Source organism: Ochotona curzoniae, unplaced genomic scaffold (genome assembly GCF_017591425.1).
Source record: "Ochotona curzoniae isolate NIBS_2020 unplaced genomic scaffold, NIBS_Ocur_1.0 contig_883, whole genome shotgun sequence".
NCBI classification, from domain to species: domain Eukaryota; kingdom Metazoa; phylum Chordata; class Mammalia; order Lagomorpha; family Ochotonidae; genus Ochotona; species Ochotona curzoniae.
In genome coordinates, this window is record NW_024466599.1 from 27,292,371 (window position 1) to 27,307,423 (window position 15,053).

The following is a 15,053-nucleotide window of genomic DNA, read 5'->3' on the forward strand; positions in this document are numbered from 1 at the left end:
GTTTAGGATCGGCTCAGCTCCAACTGTTGCCACTTGGATAGTGAATCAGCAGACAGAAAATCTTCCTCTCTCCCCTCTCTGTGTATCTGACTTTTCAATAAAGATGTAACTTCAAATAATATTCCGTTTCCCCATAAGGCTAACAGGTTTCTCAAAATAATTTCAACCCATTGCGTCCCCCCCACACACACCTTTACCCTTTCTAGGATTTAGCTGAAGGCTCACTCTTTCAAAAATTGATTTATCAGGATCATTTATTCAACTCTGTAGATTTATTGTCGGGTAAACTCATCTTTGTAATACAGAACAAGTAAAGCTAACCAAGTGCAAGAGATAAACAGGCCTGCCAAGTACACAGTTTTATATAGTAACCAATTATTTCAGCCAGTGTCAAAACTCCAAAAGGAATCTCAGGAACTGTCACACACCAACGGACTGCTCAGACCACCAGTGAACTGGAGGCAAAGCAGTACTCCCACAGGGCAATGCCGGACCCGGGCTCAGTACTTCAGGCCAGGACTGAAGGTACTGCATCTCCACCTACTGGCTGCAACATTCTACCGTCTACCAGATGCTACCCAAATAACTGAGCACAAAGAAGTATCGCTAAACACAGGTGACATTTATAAAACTCCTTTAGTCTCATTAACATTTGATTGACATCTTTAATAACTGCACCAGCCTGGCAAAATAGGAAGAATGATGGTTGGGAACTACAAAGGCTAGCTTGGGAAATAAACAGGCCTTTGCTCTTATTAAGGCAAAGGAATACAGGAGAGTATCTAGGCTGGCCAATTTTGCAAAGCTGGTTTACATGTTTCTGTCCCAAATTCAGACAATCTCTCAAACATGCATTTTTGGTATTAAAATTCATGTTTAACAAAATAGAGTAGACACCATTTCCCACCTGTCTAAAAACCTCATTTACTAATTTCAAACAACGTCCAGAAACGGCAGTCCTGGGTTCTTTTACTTTTGGGCTCTGCGCAGGTCCTGACACAATGGCCCTCTAGCTTGACAAACCAGAGATCTTTAGGTTGGACAGACTCTTAACACCAACTTCCAGCAGCTACTTAGGATGTGTCAGCGAGCACTCATGGGAAAACTGAGGAATCCAGATCATCCCATCCCCAAAGCTTGAAAACACAATTTTCCCAAGTCCCTTAAGACCCTGACCAAAAGTTGTATGTCAAAGTTAATGATGTTCAAGAACTCAACCAACACCATTAAACTGACTGCAAGTGTGTGTGAATAGGATTAATAACAGAGAGGTGTTAATATTGAACACAAATCAAAAATCTAGTTAGAAACATTTTATTTAAATGTGCCAAATAAAAACCCACATTTCAGACCATAGGATGTTAATACATTCAACAAAAATGTATATTATCTTACTGCTGTGAATTTACAGAGTAATAACCCAGATCCATTTTGATTAGATGGTTGAAATATCCTTCCTAAGTTTTACATTACAGACATAACGAATCCCTTATAATAATGTAAACAAAATAACTTTTCCCTAAAGGGTGAACTTGAACTTCAGTCCATTCTTTCTGGACTTGCACTTCTGCGAGGACTTCCTGATGGGGAACGACTAAAAAGAAAAACATCGGGTTTGGAACCAGTTAGTGGCTATTACAACTCACTTTTCTCACACGCATGTCAAGAGAACAATTTCAACAAGTTCAGAGTTGACCACATTGGCACAAAGCTTCTACAGCAAAGACCTACATGTTGACATTCACTTATTTCTTATCCCTGCTTAATACCAGCTACTTAGTACCATCCTTGCCAAAATTGCAGGGTTAACCTAAGTAGGATAATTATTTGAAGATTTTGGGGGGGAGGGGAGTCATTAAATAGCAATAGGCAGGTAATGATTTGGTTCCAAGATTATTTTCTCCTGAGTATTTCATTTTAAACTGCACAATACGGAGAGGCTTACTTTAACTGAAATTCTACAATTACTAACATTTTGACTAAAAATTTACAAAGTCAACTGATGAAAAAAAATCTCAAAAGCAATCTATATAGCACCAATTTTCCAAAGAGCTCAAAGACTTGAAAAAGGGCGGTAAGCAAATAAATTCTGCAGAGGCCACATTTGACAGGTGAGATTTAGCAACAAAACACTTAGCTTACCTTCTTTTTGGAGATGGAGATCTGGACTTTGATCGGCTGTCAAAACATGAGAAATTCTATTAAGAGAAAGCACTAACCAATCCCTTTGCTGCTTGTCACAATACCGCAAGGCAAACACCCAAACTGTCTCACAACCATCATTTTCATAAACAAGCCACTGTTTTACAACTACTTTCACATTCTGCCTAAAATACATTCGTGCTGACAAGGGCCAATATAACCAATCCAGCCAATTTGTGCTGCAAGCCCCAATATGACCACCTCCTCTTGTTTCATAGTTCCTAGGCCAGCAATCCAGCCGGAACAAGCCACATAAAAATCAAGTTTGATTTATGAATAGGGTACTATGTTCCCTCTCAAAGCCTAAGCTTAGTGTCAATAATTAAAAATTCCAACCATTCAAAAACACTTTGAACTCTTTGGATATTGGTGCCATATACTAGATTCTAGAACAACACTTAGTCAATATTTTTCCTACCTGCTTCTTGGCCGAGAAAGAGACCTGGATCTTGACCTTGATCTTGATCGAGATCTTAATAAAAGAGGCAAAAATACATTGACCGATTAGTCCATACACATTTCCTTCAACACTTTCTGAGCACCTTACCACCTGAGCTAAGAACAGAAGCTGCAATATGACCACTTCCAAATAATCAGATGTCAGCTCTAAGGAACCATCACTCTAATCACTTCTGTTACTCAAAACTGGTCATATCCTGTACAGACTAACAGGATTCTCAAACCCCGTGTAATGGTCATGGTTGGTTTTTATTTGAAAAGCCTGGCTTCCTTGGACAGGAATTGAATTAACCACAACTTAAAGACTACAGACTTCAGATGATAAAGATCCAGGAAAGGAAAGCCACCACTGAGCAATTATCCTGGCTCAGAGCAAGCTTCAATGCTCAGGCCAGTTATTTGTGAAACTAAGAATCTTCATCTCCAAGTAGATGAAGCCGATGATCCTTCTAAAAGGCATTCTGAGGTTCTGCCACTAACCCCCAGCAGCACTGCTTCACTCTATTAGCAGTAACTCATCTCCCCAAATGCATCCATTCCATCACTTTTCAAGTCTTTTAACAACCTTTCCAGGGTTTCAAACTCATCCCATTATTCTTCAAGTGAAAAAGTTTCAATTTCCTTGGCAATCTCTGACTGATTCTAGCAGTCCTTTTTCAAAATTCAATTACCTACCAGCTTTTGGAATTATGCATCTGTGAACAGATTTAACCCGATACCATGCCTCCCCCCGAATATTTACTGGAATGATTAGCTGCTTTGAAACTAGCTCCACCAACAGCCCCTCTCACTTCAGTTGTGCTTCTACACTCATGCATTAACTTCAGCTTTTACACCTCAAAAAATGTTAGCAACCCATTTGACTCATGCCCTTAGGACTTGATCATCTAACTACAATGAGGAGGAAAAAAGGTGCTACATACTGGAAATACCTCGATCCTTTTATAGAACCAGACCTAGACCTCCTGAGCGAAGCTGATCTCGATCTGCGGAGAGACACAGATCTTGACCGTCGGGGTGATGCCGATCTCGACCTATAATTTGACAAAAGTTTCAATCCATCTCCAAACCAGCTTCTCCTTACTTTTTACTATTGTGATTTATTAAGACCCGACTCAGATCAAGCCCACTCACCTCCGTCCCCTGCTCCTGCTGCGTGAGCGGGAATACCGCCTGCCTCTGGATCGTGAATGTGATCTAGACCTCGACCTATTTTTCAAGTCAGAAAACAACCATATGTCAGATAATCACTCGTGTTTAGAGTGTCAATGCCTCTGCTGAAATCAAATTTCCAAACTATTTAAATTTAATGTTTCATTTGGAAATAAAGCTCTGAAAAGCTCTGACCCTATTAGTTGTCCAGTTTTTTTTTTTTTACTACCTAAAGAGAGATTTGTTAAAAGCTGAATTACAACTTATAATTACAAAAATAAAAACACTGTAAGGTGTATTTAAAATAAACCTTGCAAGTTTGCAGGTCGACCCTCTTTGGCCCATGGTCTAGTAGTAGGTCTAGTAGATCTAGACGATCTAGAAGTATCTATAGCCGATCGCTGCATCTAGATGTTTTCTTCAATCTAACGACGATCAAACTGACAGCCAAATGAGCCAGGTGAGGCTTGATTGACGCAAGAAGATTTTTCTAGTTGGGAATGTGGTCAATCTGGTGTTCCTCTTTCTAAACCGGAGGGGGCCCCAATTGTAAGCCAATTTTACTTTAAGGCGATCACCGTCTCAAATTTTCTGCCCTTTAAAATAAGGTGAAGCTAGGTGTAGATGGCTCGAGGGGATCTGGCCTCTTATGCTGATCACCTCAAGGTCTAGGAGGATCTTAATTGTCGGATTTGCAAGGCGCCTCAGCATGATATCATAAGGCTCGTGACATTCTGAATCAAGGCGACTGACTCAAACGAAGAAACCTGAAAGGTTTTGACCAGGTTGATTATTAATATATTAACATTTTTAATTAAACAAAAATTGTAAAATACACCTGTATAATTAACATTCAAATTTAAAGAAAACACTAATATCTGCCTTGCTAATTAAAAAATTACATTAACTAGAATACCAACCATTTCTTTATTAAATTAAATACCTGCTTCTTCTTCGTCGGCTATAGCGATGACAATCATAAGCATAATGTCCCTTTTCACCACATTCATAGCATCTGTCATTGGGATCAAAGGGACGTCGGGCAGGTGGCCTATCAAAACGTGACCTCCGGGGCATGCCTGTGGATAGCTCAACCCTCACTCGGGAACCACAAATCACTCTACAAACGAAAAGTAACAAAATTCCAACGTTAAAAATACATGTGACTTTCAAGTTTTAAGCTTCAACTGTCTCTAAGATCACCCAACTCCATCTGTTCTCCATCATTGTTGCAAGTATATATGTAATTATGTCTTCCAGTCTCTAAGAAGCCCACCCAACTCCACCTATGCTGTTCTCCATAACCCCCACATCTTCACATGACGATTAGATATTTTAAGATTTCCAACAAATTACAAAATCCCAGCTCGCGCCGGTTCATTCTCCAACACACCCGAACATTCTAAGGACAATGATACTCACTTTCCATCCAGTCCTCGAACAGCGTCCTCTGCATCCCTAGGGTCTTCAAATTCCACGAAGGCAAATCCTGGAGGATTCCTCGCAATCCATACAGTTCTTAAAGGCCCATAATAACTGAACGCCCTTTCTAACTCTCCTTTGCCAGCACCAGTTCCCAGGTTACCAACATACACCTTGGTTTCTGTTTAAAAATGCAAATAGAAGAAGGCACGTTATGCAGAACTTGGTCCCACTCTGCCGTAAAACGGGCCTCTCCTAGGACCGTGCAAAACGTGTTGGAGGCGCTCCGCCGAAGTTCCAGTACCGGAAGTCCTTCCACTCCTGACCAGCTAGCCACACTCTAACCGGAGGGCAAAGCCAGGCGGGATCCGGGGTCCGAGCAGCCACGGGCGCGCTGCGAACGGCCCCGGCCATCGCCTCCAGGCTCAGACTGGCCCCGGACAACCGCTCTTCGCCGCCCTCCCCCGACCCCGAGCCGCACACCGCGCTCCCCCAAGAGCATCAGCCACCCGTCGCTAAGATGACCGCCCCATGCCCAACCCCGGGCAATTGCACCGTTTGGGAGCGAAGAGGACGCGCTGCTCGCTCGTTCCGTCTCCCATATGCAACCGTCATTTCGCGACCGCGACCAGATCCCGCCGGGTCCAGTGGCGGGAAAGCGCCGGAGGAAATGCGCCACCGCGGTCGTCAATGTGCGCAAAATGGCAGCCGCCGCCGAGGGCGGGGGATGGGGAGGGAGCCGGGCGGGCCGGGCCCAGCAAGGGAACCCGCAAAAAAAAAAAAACAACAAAACAAGCCCTGTCCTCCGGGACCCGGCTGCGCCCCGCGAGACGCGCACCCCAACACGGCCACGCGCCCTCCTGCTTTCCCCCGGCACCCCGCCCCCGCGGCCTCCGGCTTCGCAGGGCGTGCGCCCAGGCCGCCATTACGCACGCGGAATAACCGTCTCCCCAACCGCCGCGCCAACGCTCCGGCCTCGCACCGCTCACTTCCACCCACGGCAAGCGTCCTTCCCTCCCCCAGACCCGGCCCTCTTACCTCCTCCATACCGTCCGTAACGCGACATGATGACCTGCCCGCGTGCCCTGCCGCCTCAGCTCAGCGCACACGGCTCGAGGGACTCGCAAGCGCAGAACGCCCTCGCTCGCCAACGGTCCGAGCGGCTCTAGCAGGAAGCGCCCGGGACCGCGCTTATATACGCCGCGGCCGGGGCCTAGCGCGCATGCGTCGTCGCAGCGTTCTGCGCGGCACAAAGGAGCTGGGCGGAAACCGCCGGCAGCGGCGCGGAGGGAACTGAAGGGGCCGAGACGCTGCTCGCGGGCGGAGGGATACGTTTCCATGGGAACGCTAGGATCCCGCCTGTAAACCCTGGGCCTGCCCCACGCTGTCCCGCCCCTCCCCTCCCCCTTTCCCTAAACCCTTCCTCCCCCCACCTCCCTTTTCCCGCCCCTTTCCGTTTACCCCTTCTAGCCGCCCTCCAGGTTAGTAATGTAAGTACAGGTGCATTAGTTCGGCCGGTGAAGGGCTGTGAAATTTAGCTGCAGGTGTTGCAGCAACGCCGCCTTTCTGTTGGGGAAGCTGGCCTTGGTGTGCCAGCTCAGTGATCTCTGTGGGGGCACGTCAGAGGTAACTGGGCGTTTGGCCCAGGGGAGATAATCCCTGAACCCCCGCCCTCAGGGACCCCGGGATCCCTGTCACCCCAAAACCGACCCACTGTCCTCTGCAGAACCAGTCACCAGTTTGTCACCAACTGGATCTGAGTTCTGGGGAATCTGAGAGAATGTGCGAGGTGCGTTGAGCCTGGCTCTTTTGAAATTGCGTCAAAACCCAGGTCCTTAAAGCCATTTGGCCAGTTGCAACTCGGAAATTCGCTTGCTTCGGAAACGCGAAGTGATTTCCTTCCTTCCTGGCGCTGTGTGTGTTTTAGTAACACATCTCATTCACTACTGCGCAGCCACTGGCTCTGAAGTCGCCCCTCAGTACATATCAAGGGAACGAAACTTTCCACTAAAGTTAGACTTGCTTAAAATCTAGTTTTGACTTTATGTAGTATATTTGCCAGAAACCAACTCTACAGATGCAGGTTTAGGTTCTTGCGAGCCACACTCACCGGGAAAAAAAATTAAATTAAAAAAGACATTACATCCCAAATGTACAAGATTTGGGAATGTGTTTTTCTTCTACTGAGAGCTTGTGAAGATTGCCGGTTGGATTAAGCCGTAGATAACTTATTGAAAGATGGCGTTTGTTATGTATACTACACAGCCACTAATAGACCTCAGTGAGTATTTTTTGGTGCTGAATCCGAAATCAGTTGTACTAAAAACTAATTTCAAAGTAAACAGAAGCAGTTTGCCAAGGTACAACAAAATACTTTCAGACCAAGATCCGTTTCTCTTAGACGCAGGAATCTGATTAGATAATGACAATTTTTTAAGTGTTTCAATATTTTCATTTTATTTGAAAAGCAGAGAGAGGGGGAGTGAGAAAACCTCTTCCAGTTAGTCATCAGCAGGAAGTTGGCTGGGAAGAAGAGCTCAGGTCCAGCCTAGGCACTGCCATGTGAGATGCCAGCTGAAGCAAATGCCAGCCCCTAGTTAGGTAGCATTAACTCCCAGGCCTGATCCGTGGCCAGCTGAACAGTGTGTAAGAGCTCACAGCCAGTGATTTTCACTAAATGTCACCCCAGTGTGCTTTTTAATTTTACTTCTCTTACTACCTTAGTTGCATTTAAACACCGGAATAAAAGAATATATATAAGAACCTTGTCCTCAGACACATCTAGCAGGATACAAAACACATTTTTAAAACCAGATTACTTCTCAATGCACTGATGGAGTTTGTGCAGAATTCTCATTAGATTGTTCACAAATTAGTTCCCCTCTTTTCTCTTTCCTTAGGGGCTGTGACATTCCAAAGCTTCTGTTTCCTCACAGTATACTTACCAATGTGTAACTTATTTGGTGCTCTTCCACTTAGTTCCATTGTAACTAGTCATCAGTTTGAATAAGCCTGCTCAATCTGGCATCCCTTAAATTGTCTCAAAGCACAACTGTCCATATTTTGTGTCAGTATGTTTTCACCTGCGCTGCTGCCCTCCCACCTATGTAAAGACAGTCTGGTTAATTATGTTCTAGGATTCTGTGGCTGTAGATTTTGCCCAAAACGTTCAACTTCTCATATAATCTTAAGATAATTTTTGAGGAGAGTCTTCCCTCACTGCTCCAATAACTAAACATCTTGAAAATGTAATGTTTGCCTCTTTAAAAAAAAGTTTATGTATGTAGTTGAAAGGTAGAGCTACAGTTAGAAAGAAATTTTTTAAGGTTTATTTATTTTTTATTAGAAAGATATACAGAGAGGAAGAGAGACAGACAGGAAGATCTTCCATCTACTGATTCTCTCCAGGTCTCCCATGCAGGTGCAGGGTATCCAAGGCTTTGGGCCATCCTCCAATGCTTTCCCAGGCCACAAACAGGGAGTTGTACCACAAATCCCATGTAAGATCATTCAGTAGGGAACTACCATATGGCAAGTTGTGGGCCGACCAGTTGGGAGAAGTACAGAACAGTGCTGCTTACAGACAAGTCACTGTGTGTGTCAGCTACTGCTTGAGTGCCTAACGTATACTTCTCCCCACGCATAGCTCCCATAGTTCTACCCTTTCCTTCCTATTAGCTGATGAGCAGAGGACACAGTGAGGCTGAGAAGTGGCAAAAGCAGGATTCAAACGTAAGTGGTCTACTTTCGCAGTCTGTGCTTTGTACAGTTGGATAATCTTTGGGATTAAGCATGGTTAGGGAGGTATGCAAAGGTCGAGCTGGAGGGCAGGCAAAAGGCATTTCAGCCAACCAGGGGATTTTATAGGGCTTGGTGCTGGTAGGACAGGAAAGGGAATCCAGCGGGGAAAGGTGATGGTTTTAGAGGGCAATAAATAACATCCTTCTTTCCCCTGTGAGTTCAGGACCGAGGAGAGGCACAGGGCTGACTCAGGTGGAAGGAGACCACCTGTCTGATGAAGCTGACTTTCGCTGTGGTAGCTCATGTGTTGCCAGGGGAACTCTAATAATTCATCCCTCATTAAACAGATTTATCCACCTGGTCCCCGGCACAACTGGAGATCAGGAAAGACAAACAAAAACCTTCTTCTTTTCTATTAGACTTCAAGTTAAAAAAAAAAAAAAAAGGAATCCAGAGGGTATATAGCGTTTCTAGTACTACACTTTCTGCAGTACCTTCTTGCCCAATCTCACCCAGAATTCAGCCCACAGGCAGGAATAGCCTTTTTTTTTTTTTTAACATTTAGTTATTTTTATTGGAAAGGCAGGCTATGCAGAGAGAAGGAAATATAGACAGAAAGATCTTCCATGTGCTGGTTTACTTCCCAAGTAGCTGCAATGGCCAGAGCTGAGCCAATCCGAAGCCAGGAGTCAGGAGCTTCTTCCGGATCTCCCACATTGATGCAGCGTCCCACACGGGTGCAGGGTCCTGGGCTGTCCTAGACTGCTTTCCCAGGCTGGATGGGAAGTGGAGCAGCCAGGATTAGAACCATGCAAGGAAAGGACTTTAGCCAACAGGCTACCACACTAGGCCCCAGGAGTATACTTCTAGAACAAGATTCCCTTAATGGAAACACTAAAAAGAAGAATAAGCACCTCCCCCCAATATCTCTAAAAAAATTATTATTGAGCCAGCTTCTGCTAGTTCAAGTCCTATTGCTCCACTTCTGGTTCCCTGCTAATGTGCCTGGGAAAGCAGTAGAAAATTCTCCAAGTCTTTGTGTCCCTGCACCCACAAAGGAGACGTAGAACAAACTCCTGGCTCCCAGCTTTAGACTACTCAAATCTAGCTGTTGTGGTCATTTTGGGGAGTGAACCAGAGAATGAAAGATCTTTCTCCCTTCATCTTTTGCTCTCTGTAACTCTGCCTTTCAACAACAACAACAAAAAGAATATAATGTTTTTGAAAGATATTTCAGACAGAAGATCTTCCTCTCTGTATATCTGACTTTGCAATAAAAATAAAGAAATCTTTAAAAAATTTCATTATTGACTATCCAAGTATTAACCCTTGAAGTGGGCTAAAATAGAACCCTCATTCCAAAAAATACTAGAGAGAAAAATTATATCTGTATCTTAATCTGTTCCTAGGGTGTAGGGAGTTCAGAACTTACTTTCAAAAAAATTGCTATATATATTTTGTGGACATCTAAATTCACTTAGCAAATTCATTTATTAATGCCTACTTTGTTCAAGGGAATGTGTTAAACCTGTGAGATAAAGCTGAATAAAACAAAGGCATGCCTTGAAGCTCCCAGGATCATGGTAGAAGTGGATGACTTTTTTTGTTTTAAAGATTTATTTATTTATTTCAAAGTCAGATATACACAGAGGAGGAGAGACAGAGAGGAAGATCTTCTGTCTGATGATTCACTCCCCAAGTGAGCGCAACAGCCAAAGCCAGGATCCAGGAACTTCTTCCGGGTCTCCCACACGGGTGCAAGGTCCCAAAGGTTTGGGCTGTCCTTGACTGCTTTCCCAGGCCACAAGCAGGGAGCTGGATGGGAAGTAGAGCTGCCGGGATTAGAACCAGTACCCATAGGGGATCCTGACGTGTTCAAGGCGAGGACTTTAGCCACTAGGCCATGCAGCCGGACCCAGAAGTGGATGTCTAAAGGAGAGTGGAGTGAGAGAAACAGAGAGAGGCATAAAATGCCAGGGGAGTGATTATGCAGACAGACTTTTATACAGTCTCAGAAAAGTAAACACCTGACCTTTCTTGAATGGAGAAAGGAAAATTGAAATCATTTGATTTAGGCCAGAGGAAAGGAACCTTTGTCCTTGGATTGAATCTCTTATCTAAGTTTCTTTGGATAACCTTGATCTAGCAGGTGCTATTGCCGCACCAAAAAACATTTCCTTTTAATAGACTATGTGGCTTTTCCTTGCAGAACTGAGCCTTTCAGGTAAATGTATAACTAATGGAGCTTGTCAAAGCACAGTGGCTTCAGTTACTGGAATCATGAAACATAACAGAATCTTAGGTGTGAAAACCAAGTGTCTACCTGCCTAAGACCTCTGAGCCTGGCCTCCCATCAACTTTTCCCTCAGATAAAATGCATTTTCCCTCCCCTTCATTGTGAAAATCTGCATCTTTCTGTAATTTTCTCTCTTTCTTTTAGTTATTCTCCAGTACTTTTAAAGTATACTTGTAATTATTTTAAATCATTTTAATAGTTATTTTCCCTCTCTAGGTTGGGAAGCAAATATGTCACTTATTCTAAATAAAAGAGAAAATAGTCCTAAGGATAAGTTCAATATGTCACTCACTCTAACCAAAGCAGAGAGCGAACAGGAGATCACGTTAAGTCGATCGCTTTCTCTCAGTAGAAGAGAAACCGACCAGGAGGACACGTTTGAAGACGCCTATGAGACCATCCCTGTGGCAACGACAATGAATCTAATATCTTCCTTGGAGGAATGTACTACTGCTTTGTATTTATTCCTAAATAACAGATTCTCCGATGCCATAAATCTCGTTCACCCATGGTCTAAAAACAGCATATACCATGCCCTCATGTATGGCATCCTGATGGTTGTCAAGGCCATCCTGACATTTGAGCCGCAGGACATACAGATTGGAATGAGCGCGGCAAAGGAAGCTGTGAAAACCTGTAACAGTTTCCGAAAAAAGCCCAGGATAATGGCCTTATCTCGTCTGGTGAGTAGACAGGGCATCAAAGCTGTCAAAGAAGAAGAATTGCACGCAGAAGTCTGCTACGCCGAGTGTTTGATCTTGAAATCCACCATAATGTTTATACAGGATGACGGCATGCTTAATTTCCTTAAAAGTGGGATCAACGTTGGCTCGAGTTACCAAATATACAAAGACTGTCAGCAAGTACTAATGCATATACCTAACAGCCAAAGCAAGGCCCACAGACACCTGGTTGGAGGAGTCAAATTTGGACTTGGAGCGTTTAATTTGATGTTATCACTTGTGCCGCCAAAGACTCTGAAACTGCTCAATATTGTCGGATACACTGGTGATAGAGAGGTAGGACTGGCCTTGCTCAACGAGAGCGCATCCGAGACCCATATAAATAACATCCTGAGTGTTTTAACTCTGTTCTTCTACTACAGTTACGTCTACGTAGCTTTTGGTGTTGAAAAGCTCTCAATTTCTGCTACGGAGAACCTCTTCTTGGTCTACCTCCATAAATTTCCAAACTGTGTGATGCTTAAATTTTTTCATGCTCGTTTTACTATGCTGAGGGGAAATTTTGAAAGGGCACAGCTAAAGTTACAGGAATGCATTTTTACCCAGAATGAGTGGAAACAGGTTCACCACCTCTGTTACTGGGAACTCATGTGGTGTCACATCTATATGCAGGAGTGGAGGCAGGCTTACCACTATGCCAACTTACTGTCTCAACACAGCAGGTGGTCCAAGGCATTATACGTGTACAGTAAAGCTATAATACTGGCTTTGCTTCCTTCCGATTTTGTGAAATCAGTCAGTGAGGACAGGAATGTCCTCTTTTTAAAAGTGGATAGCCTGAGAATCAAATTTTTAGGAACTCCTGTGCCAATAGAAAAGTTTGTTGCTGAGAAAGGTCAGCGGTATGCTACGACGACAGGCTGGTACACTGCACAGCCCCTTCTGGAATTCATTTATGCCTGGAGTGGTTTCCGAGTCATGAGCAAAAAAATAGAACTTATTTCAAGCTGGCTATCCATTATAGACAAAGGAAAAGACCTATTACAAGAAAATCCAAATGAAGAGTACGGCACAGATGACTTAAGTTTGTTGAACTTACTGAAAGGACTGTGCCTGAAGCACTTAGGCAAGTATTTGAAAGCTGAGCACTACTTTCATCGTGTCATTCAAAAGGAGAAAATGTTAAAATATGACCATTATTTGGTGCCATATACTTACTATGAACTGGGAATTCTACACTATCTGAAAGGAGATTACGCCAATGCGATGAAAAACCTGGACAACATAAAAAACTACAAAGACTACTCCATGGAGGCGCGGTTACAGTTCAGGGCTCACATAGCCCTTGAGCAAATAGCTAAAGAAAAAGTAATCTAGGCATCAGGCGTCGCTTCGCTTATTTTGAGGGAAACATCTGCAATCAACGGTTAACAGGTCGAAACATGAGTTCCTTGTAGACTTCAACAGGTTGAGAGTTTGATCATTAAAAAGTAAGAAAAGGAATTTGCCATGGCCTTCCCCTCTTTCCTTCTTTATAGCTATAAAATGGAATGTCTTAGACTGGCAAGTGGAGCGATGCTCATTCTGGAAAAAGAAAGGGCAAATGACATGCATTATAAAAGTACTCTCCTTTCTATGTTCTGATTATGTTACATAATGTTTTCCAAGCCTCCAAAAATATTTTCAACATCTCACTAGATAATGTATGCAGTATGCAAATAAAATAGGGTAAGTAGCTACACTTGGGATCTCAGTACCCTGCAAAAGTTTATATTTATTTATTTATTTTTAAATTACTTCCAGGTCTGACATTTTCTTTTTTTTTTTCTTTTTTAAGATTTATTTTATTTTCATTTCAAAGTCAGATATACAGAGAGGAGGAGAGACAGAGAGGAAGATCTTCCATCCATTGAGTCACTCCCCAAGTGGCCGCAACGGCTGGTGCTGCGCCGATCTGAAGCCAGGAGCCTCTTCTGGGTCTCCCACGAGGGTGCAGGGTCCCAAGGCTTTGGGCCGTCCTCGACTGCTTTCCCGGGCCACAGGCAGGGAGCTGGATGGGAAGTGGAGCTGCCAAAATACGAACCAGCACCCATATCAGTTGCTGCTGCTTGCAAGGTGAGGATTCAGCCATTGAACCGTTATACCGGTCCCCCGGCACCACTCTGAAAAATACGTCAGTCCTCTCTGCTCCCCACGTGGGAGACCCAGATGGAGTGCCAGACTCCTGGCTTCTGCCTATCCTGACCCAAGTTTGAGGCCATGAGAATGAAACAGCAGATAAAAGATAATTCTTCTTCTCTGTTACTCCACCTTTCAAACAATAAATATTAAAGGAAAAGAACAAAGAAAATTTCAATTACAAGTGAGCATGTCTCAGGCAATGTGTTAGAGACAGGGAACATGTAGTGAATGAAAGAGACATGGCCCCAACCCACAACAACAGAATTGTCTACAGGCTTACCAAGTAACTGGGTCATCAGTGTGTCTGTTTTTGAGTCACGACATTTTGGATTTTGGATCGTCTATTCCCACATTGTTATTTGTCAATGAGGAGACTGAAATCCATGAAGGTAAATGACTTTAGATAATGGTATGAAAAAGCCAGCTCAAAAAAATCCACTGACATATTCAGGAATTTTGTGATCTTGTTAAATCATCAGTACCTCAAAATATATAACATGAGGAATATTTATACAAGTAGAATGAGAAAATGGTAAATATCAATGGCCTGGGGAAGCAGCAGAGGGTCACTCAAGCTCTTGGGCTTCTGCACACACGTGGGAGATTCAGAAAAAGTTCCAGACTCCTGTCTCTGGTATGGCCCAGCTCTGGCCATTGCAGCCATTTGGGGAGTGAAACAGCAGATGGAAGATTTCTCTGTTTCTCCTCTTTCTGTAACTGATTTTCAAATTAAAAAAAAAAAAAATTTTAAGGTGGATGAGGGAAGGGGTCAAGAAAGGAAGGAGGTTACTCTAGTCTCATGATCTTTTTTTAAAAAAACACTTGTATTATTATTTTTTTAAATTTTATTTGAAAGGGCCTGGCACAATACCATAATGGTTAAGGTCCTCACCTGGAATGCGCTGGGATCCCATATG

The 15,053-nt window shown here is 43.6% G+C and overlaps 2 protein-coding genes across 6 annotated transcripts; one reads left to right on the forward strand and one right to left on the reverse strand.

Moving 5' to 3' along the window:
- Window positions 1-1,298: 1,298 nt before the first annotated feature.
- Window positions 1,299-6,534, reverse strand: SRSF7 (serine and arginine rich splicing factor 7). Of its 5 annotated transcripts, none has more exons than XM_040993110.1 (8): window positions 6,274-6,534; window positions 5,236-5,416; window positions 4,757-4,933; window positions 3,796-3,870; window positions 3,594-3,695; window positions 2,621-2,674; window positions 2,143-2,178; window positions 1,299-1,594 (listed from the first exon to the last, which is right to left on the reverse strand). In XM_040993110.1, exons 1-8 carry the CDS (start codon window positions 6,299-6,301, stop codon window positions 1,540-1,542), a joined length of 708 nt encoding a protein of 235 aa, XP_040849044.1. In that variant the 5' UTR covers window positions 6,302-6,534; the 3' UTR covers window positions 1,299-1,539. The 5 variants fall into 5 exon arrangements, with proteins under 5 accessions (XP_040849044.1, XP_040849043.1, XP_040849045.1 ...); XM_040993109.1 differs by having other exon boundaries at window positions 3,585-3,695; window positions 6,274-6,420; XM_040993111.1 differs by having other exon boundaries at window positions 3,618-3,695; window positions 6,274-6,419.
- A 4,968-nt stretch (window positions 6,535-11,502) lies between these two features.
- On the forward strand, window positions 11,503-13,522 carry LOC121164627 (tetratricopeptide repeat protein 39B-like). Its single transcript, XM_040992748.1, has one exon. It carries the CDS (start codon window positions 11,503-11,505, stop codon window positions 13,330-13,332), a length of 1,830 nt encoding a protein of 609 aa, XP_040848682.1. The 3' UTR covers window positions 13,333-13,522.
- The last annotated feature ends 1,531 nt before the right edge of the window (window positions 13,523-15,053 follow it).